General features: G+C 40.0%; 1 protein-coding gene across 1 annotated transcript; it reads right to left on the reverse strand.

The window, feature by feature from the left end:
- Positions 1 to 1,187: 1,187 nt before the first annotated feature.
- LOC121532957 (uncharacterized protein C1orf87) lies at positions 1,188 to 5,662 on the reverse strand. The gene is made up of 3 exons (XM_041838735.1): positions 5,446 to 5,662; positions 4,664 to 4,795; positions 1,188 to 1,490 (listed from the first exon to the last, which is right to left on the reverse strand). Exons 1-3 carry the CDS (start codon positions 5,548 to 5,550, stop codon positions 1,188 to 1,190), a joined length of 540 nt encoding a protein of 179 aa, XP_041694669.1. The 5' UTR covers positions 5,551 to 5,662.
- Between the last annotated feature and the right edge of the window lie 1,886 nt (positions 5,663 to 7,548).

The following is a 7,548-nucleotide window of genomic DNA, read 5'->3' on the forward strand; positions in this document are numbered from 1 at the left end:
GTATTAGAGTGAAAGTGTATAGAGATTTATTACCTGCCCATATTTTGCTTTCTAAACAAGACCCCCATTACATAGTAACTACTTCAAAGATAATGCCGATATTTACTTACAGACAGAAACCTACAAAGTCTGCAACACACAACACACACCACACCACACACATATTACAAGTCCTCGCCAACACCTTTATCACAGTTCCTTTAGGTACTGTAGGGCTGTGTCCAGGTGGACTTTGCCCTGTCTTCTCCCTCCATGACCATGGGTGACCTCACTGATCCTCAGGGGACTCAGGTTCAGGTTGAAGATGTGGTTGTAGTTCTGAATCAGACGTCTGGCTTTGTCCTGGTCTATGTAACCTGAAATGGCAAACAGATTCCCCATTCTGTCACATACTGGTAGTGTAGTTCATTAGTGCTGATGGTCTCTTTGAAATGAATGTTTACTGTACTTGAAATAATATCCCCAATTCACTTAGATAAGAAAATCAATATTTATCATCAGAATTATATCAGTGATTATAATTTATTGTTTGAATTTAGTACATGTAACTGCAAGTTATGTTATGATAGTTCCTTATATTTCAGCCACTTATGAATTTTGACCTATCAACTTTTTTAAACCGTACCAGTGTTCTTGGTGTCACACATGTGCATGGCTCTCTCCATTCTCTGGAACCTTTGGAGCCATCTTTCTGTTTCCATGGGATCCACAGAAGCTGGCGGGGGCTCACTGCAACCCCTGGGGACTCCTGATGTGTGTGACACATGCCCAGACACTGCCTGTCAAAATATCAACAAAGACTTTCAACAAGATTTAGAGAAGAGAACTATAGAGATGCAAGGGCTGACAGTTTATATGTACCGGTATTTCTATAGAGGAGAAGAGATGAGAAGAGAAGAGAATATAAAACCTTAATGTCATCTTGTAGCTCCTTGGGTAACACAACACCACGGAGGAATTGTAGAAGGTCTTTGTAATGCACCTAAAGTATGAGAACAATGTAATGCAATAGATACTAAAGCCTCAGGCTCTCATAGAGTTGCACTGATGTGAATTAAATACAACATTTTATAGTTTATAATCAACTTATTTTACTGTGGGCCTTCTGCTTGCCACTACCTTGAATGCCATGCTGCAGTAATGCTTGAAGTGGTGAACCACAAGTATTTCCTATAAATAACAAGACCTTAAATAAACTCCTTTGTGATGTTTAATTTCAACCCTACCTGATCTGGGTGGTCAGCATCACAGAACGTTAGGAGGAGCTGACGGAATGTTGGTAACTTCAGTGGAACCTCGTGTCTTAGAAACGCCTGAGTGATCTGTGATTGGCTGATGGTCCCTTTGAGGGCAGGGTCAAGTGCAACAACTTCCTCCTGAATGGTCCTCAGGGGTGAAGAAGCCTGCCAGTCAGCCAGCTGCTCACTGATGGCCAATGAGAGACAGTCTTCCTGTTCTTCCTCTGGTAGATCTCTGTATGAGGATGTGGGCTACATAGAAATATATTTATATTGAATGATTCTACTTCTATGGTGGGTATTTTGGTATTTTATAGGATCCCCATTAGCTGTTGCAAAAGCAGCAGCTACTCTTCCTGGGATCCACACAAAACATGAAACATGACATCATTTTTTAAAGGCACATGTAGCCTACATATCAATACATACACACAAACTATCTAGGTCAAATAGGGATAAGGTGTTGTGCCGTGAGGTGTTGCTTTATCTGCTTTTTGAAACCAGGTTTGCTGTTTATTTGAGCAATATGAGATGGAACGGAGTTCCATGCAATAATGGCTCTATATAGTAGTGTACGTTTCTTGAATTTGTTTTGGATTTGGGGACTGTGAAAAGACCTCTGGTGGCATGTCTGGTGGGGTAAGTGTGTGTGTGTCAGAGACGTGCCGCTCTGTTTTGGGCCAGCTGCAGCTTAACTAGGTCTTTCCTTGCAGCACTGGACCACACGACTGGACAATAATCAAGATTAGACAAAACTAGAGCCTGCAGAACTTGCTTTTTGGAGTGTGGTGTCAAAAAAGCAGTGCATCTCTTTATTACGGACAGACCTCTCCCCATCTTTACAACCATTAATCTATATGTTTTAACCATGATAGTTTACAATCTAAGGTAACGCCAAGTAATTTAGTCTCCTCAACTTGTTCAACAGCCACACCATTCATTACCAGATTCAGCTGAGGTCTAGAACTAGGGAATGATTTGTACCAAATACAATGCTCTTAGTTTTAGAGATGTTCAGGACCAGTTTATTAGTGGCCACCCATTCCAGAACAGACTGCAACTCTTTGTTAAGGGTTTCGGTGACTTCATTAGCTGTGGTTGCTGATGCTTATATGGTTGAATCATCAGCATACATGGACACACATGCTTTGTTTAATACCAGTGGCAGGTCATTGGTAAAAATAGAATAGAGTAGAGGGCCTAGAGAGCTGCCCTGTGGTACACCACACTTTACATGTTTGACATTAGAGAAGCTTCCATTAAATAAAACTCTTTGAGTTCTATTAGATAGATAGCTCAGAAACCATGATATGGCACAGGTTGAAAAGCCATAACACATACGTTTTTTCAACAACAGGTTATGGTCAATAATATCAAAGGCTGCACTGAAATCTAACAGTACAGCTCCCACAATCTTATTATTATCAATATCTTTCAACCAATCATCAGTCATTTGTGTCAGTGCAGTACATGTTGAGTGCCCTTCCCTATAAGCATGTTGAAAGTCTGTTGTTTATTTGTTTACAGAGAAATAGCATTGTATTTGGTCAAACACAATTTTTTCCAAATGTTTGCTAAGAGCTGGCAGCAAGCCTATAGGTCTACTGTTAGAACCAGTAAAGGCCGCTTTACCATTCTTGGGTAGCAGAACGACTTTGGCTTCCCTCCAGTCCTGACAAAGACTTTCCTCTAGGCTCAGATTAAAGATATGACAGATAGGAGTGGCTATAGAGTCAGCTACCATCCTCAGTAGCCTTCCATCTAAGTTGTCAATGGCAGGAGGTTTATCATTATTGATCGATAACAATAATTTTTCCACCTCTCCCACACTAACTTTACAAAAATCAAAGTTGCAATGCTTTTCTTTCATTATTTGTTTTTTTCTGCATGAATACGATGGCTCACTGTTCATTGTTGGCATTTCCTGCCTAAGTTTGCCCTCTTTGCCAATGAAGTAATCATTAAAATAATTGGCAACATCAAATGGTTTTCTGATGAATAAGCCATCTGATTCGATGAAAGATGGAGTTGAATTTGTCTTTCTACTCATAATTTCATTTAAAAGTACTCCAAAGTTTTTTTTCCATCATTCTTTATATCATTGATCTTGGCTTCATAATACAGTTTCTTCTTCTTTTTGTTGAGTTTAGTCACATAATTTTTCCATTTGCAGTAAGTCAACCAGTCAGATGTGCAGCCAGACTTATTAGCCACTCCTTTTGCCCCATCTCTTTCAACCATACAGTTTTTAAATTCCTCATCAATCCATGGAGCCTTAACAGTTCTAACAGTCAGTTTCCTAACAGGTGCATGTTTATCAATAATTGGAAGAAGCAATTTCATAAATTCATCAAGTGCAGCATCTGGATGCTCCTTATTAATCACATCAGACCAACAAATATTTTTTACATCATCCACATATGAGTCACAGCAAAATCTTTTGGATGATCTCTTATACACTATTTTAAGCCCAGCTGTTTTGGAACTTTGGCTTTCCTGGATATAGCCACTATATTGTGATCACTGCATCCAATGGGTACAGATACAGCTTTAGAACAAAGTTCTAAAGTACTAGTAAAAATGTGATCGATACATGTGGATGATCTTGTTCCTGTAGTGTTTGTAAACACCCTGGTAGGTTGATTAATAACCTGAACCAGATTACAGGCACTGGTGACAGTAAGAAGCTTCCTCTTGAGTGGACAGTTTGATGAAAACCAGTCAATATTCAGGTCCCCAAGAAAGTAGACCTCTCTGTTTACATCACATACATTATCAAGCATTTCACACATATTATTTAAATACTGACTGTTCGCACTTGGTGGCCTATAGCAACACCCCAAAAGAAAAGGTTTTAGATGTGGCAAGTGAACCTGCAACCACACCACTTCAATTTCACTTGATATAAGATCTTCTCTAAGCATTACATGGATATGACTCTGAATATATACAGCAACACCTCCCCCATAAGCATTTCTGTCTCTTCTATAGATGTTATATTCTTGTATTGCTACTGCTGTATCATCAAATTAATTATCTAAGTGAGTCTTAGAAATCAGAATAAGCCCTCATTGAGCTCCACACCAGTAGGATGTGATAATTAAGGTGTCAGTAGAAATAACACAATGCCATACAATCCCGTGTAGCTCAGTTGGTAGAGCATGGCGCTTTGCAACGCCAGGGTTGTGGGTTCGATTCCCACGGGGGACCAGTATGAAAATGTATGCACTCACTTAACTGTAAGTCGCTCTGGATAAGAGCGTCTGCTAAATGACTAAAATGTAATGTAAAATAAAGCATGGGTATCATCTGTTTTATGTATGAAAGTGGTGATCACTGCAGGACACACTGTGCAGACCACATTTTGTTTGAGTAAAATAAAAGTTAAATCAAGTGATCACAGTTAGGCTATAGCTAGGACAAACCTTCTCCTCCTCAGATGCCCTTGCTGCTGTTCCTGCTCTGAGTTCAGTTCTTGTGACAGCTGGGTTCCTCTGATGGATGTAGGACAGGGAACGGTCACCAGAGGGAGCTGTCACACACAGTCTGGTTGGGGCCTGTCAAGTGAACCCAACACTTAGTGTTTTGAGCTTTCCACTAGAAAGATACAGCTCAATGTGCAAAATGTACTGTATACATCAATGAAATCCCTTAACCATAGGGTTCATGTCACCTTTGTCTATCCATCTTGAAATATACTACTCACACAATGTCATATTTTCACATTTATTTTTATTTTTATTGGACATATAAGAGGGCAGATACCATTTTTGAAAACATGTACAATTATATATTTTTCTAAGCTACATGATAATAAAATGCAAACTTAATAACATAACTTAATAACATAAGTATAACCACTATATTATGGTTGTACTCCTGAGTGGCGCAGTGGTCTAAGGCACTGCATCGCAGTGCAAACTGTGCCACTAGAGAGCCTGGTTCGAATCCAGGCTCTGTCGCAGCCGGCCGCGACCGGGAGACTCATGGGCGGCGCACAATTGGCCCAGCGTCGTCCAGGGTAGGGGAGGGAATGGCCGGCAGGGATGTAGCTCAGTTGATAGAGCATGGCGTTTGCAACGCCAGGGTTGTGGGTTCGATTCCCACGGGGGGCCAGTATAAAAAAAATATGTATTCACTAACTGTAAGTCGCTCTGGATAAGAGCGTCTGCTAAATGACTAAAATGTAAAAATGTTCAGGGTTTACCTTGTTGAGCGCAGCCTGAAGAGCTGACCCCACACCCCCCTCAGCCTCAGCTTGTCTGTGTGATCTGGCCACTATAGAGTTCTGTTTGTCTGGTGGTTCCTTCATCACATTATCCACAACGTCCAGAGGAATAGCTGCTCCTTTCTCCCTAGTGCACAGTTAAATAAATATGCAACGTGATCCAGTTAAGTCACAGCAAGTGTAAGATGTGGTATTTTGAAGCAGAATTACCATTGAGACTTTACTGCTACTTTAATTGAGATTTCCGTTCCTCACAAGAATGTAAAGTAAAGTATTTATTAATTATATTGTATAGTATTGTATGTTTTTCTATTCTATTCCATTCAGTTCTATTCTATTTTCAGTTATTCCATTCCATCCATTCCATTCTTTTCTATTCTAAGAACACAGCTTGATCTTTGATCGACCTGATTCATCTCACTTGTCTGGCTCTTCTGTGATGAAATACTTGACCTGTTTGCTGCCTATGATCTTGACAACTAGTCTGGGGACTGCTATAGTTCCAGAGGTATTTCTCAGGGCCATGATACAGGTAATGTGATATGTAGCGATCCCCTAGAGAGAGATGGAGGGAGAGGAAAACAGCACAGATTCAATTGGTCAGGATACAGAGCAGAAGAAGGCAGTTAAGGTTTCACAAGAATTCTTCCCGGAAAATTGTAAATTAAATCATTTTACTGTGTGTCCATTGTTCTGAGTAGTAGGATTATTTAACCACCTCTCTTCTACAGAGCAATGTGAAAGATTTTTGGCTATGTTCCATATTGGACACAGGTCTATGCCTCAGAGCCAGCCACTACATATCACAGAGTAAAGAGTTTTACTCACATGAGCAATTAGTCCTTACAAGTCCACACCTTGTAGGCTATAGGTTAACCTTTGAAAGTCACCATGTAGGTTATTTCACCATGAGCTAAGTCCACCATCTCAATCAATCATCAGGTGCTAATGTACTGTACTGTGAAACCCTCTGTGTGAAGGGTGAAGCTAGGTAAACGTCTGGCTTCTGTGCTGTGTATGTTCTTTCTGCACCTTGGTTACCTGCCTCACCCCACCTCTCCCCTGAGCTGCGAGCAGAGTAGCAACATAGGCCCAGTGCTCAGCAGGCTCATAATCATTATGGAAAATGAAAACAAGCCTTTCTTATTGGACAACTTTCTTGTTGGACAGACAGTACCTAAGCATTTCAGCCCGTTTTACTTTTCTTGTTTCGTGCCTAATGAATACGACCCAGAGGAATGTGTGTGTGTGTGTTTGTGTGTCAGATGACTAGCTGGCCTGGCTTGGAGTTATTTAAGCGTACATACTTTGGTGATTTAGGGCAGTGTGTTTTTATTGACTCTGCCTATGTCAGGGCAAAATGATAAAACCATTCGGCTAAAGCATGGGGACGGGGAAAGAGAGCGCAAGATGAACTTGTGGCTCAAAGTCAAATCAACAGGACTGAATGGAGAGAGAGATTACTAAATTTTAAGAGCCATTGCTAATCAGTTAAAATTAATCATTAAATTAAGTGGTGGTGTATTGTCTTGAATCCCATAGAACTTCCATTGGCTTGAACACACCTGTTGAACATAATCTTTTGAGTTTTGTTATGTTAATGTTAATGTTATGTGATAAACAAAAGTTTGTCTTTGTGTATTTGTTTGATTGGAAACAACTGAGTGTGCTGTCCCCATTCTAAAGCCCATTTCAAAGCCCATTCTAGCTTTACCAAAAAGGGAAATCTGTCCTACTACTTGAGCCAGACTAACTGTAAATTCATTAAATCATCATTAATTGGAATGGGTTTCTAATTAAATGTGTGTCCATGATAAGGAAATAGGCCTACCTCTTGATAAGAGGCCTGGATAGAGATAAAGATGGAGCCTAATTGCCTTAATTACTTTATATTCCTTATGGAAAACAGTCTGAATCATTCAAGTTCTTATAACATTGTAATCTTTTGATTGAGTCATTGAGTAAAGCACATACTTTTTTTAGCCATATCTGGCATTTGCCTAGATACACTATACATGGACATGTACAGTACCAGTCAAAAGTTTGGACACACCTACTCATTCAAGGGTTTTTCTTTATTTT

The sequence above is a fragment of the Coregonus clupeaformis genome, chromosome 20 (assembly GCF_020615455.1).
Source record: "Coregonus clupeaformis isolate EN_2021a chromosome 20, ASM2061545v1, whole genome shotgun sequence".
Lineage (NCBI taxonomy): Eukaryota > Metazoa > Chordata > Actinopteri > Salmoniformes > Salmonidae > Coregonus > Coregonus clupeaformis.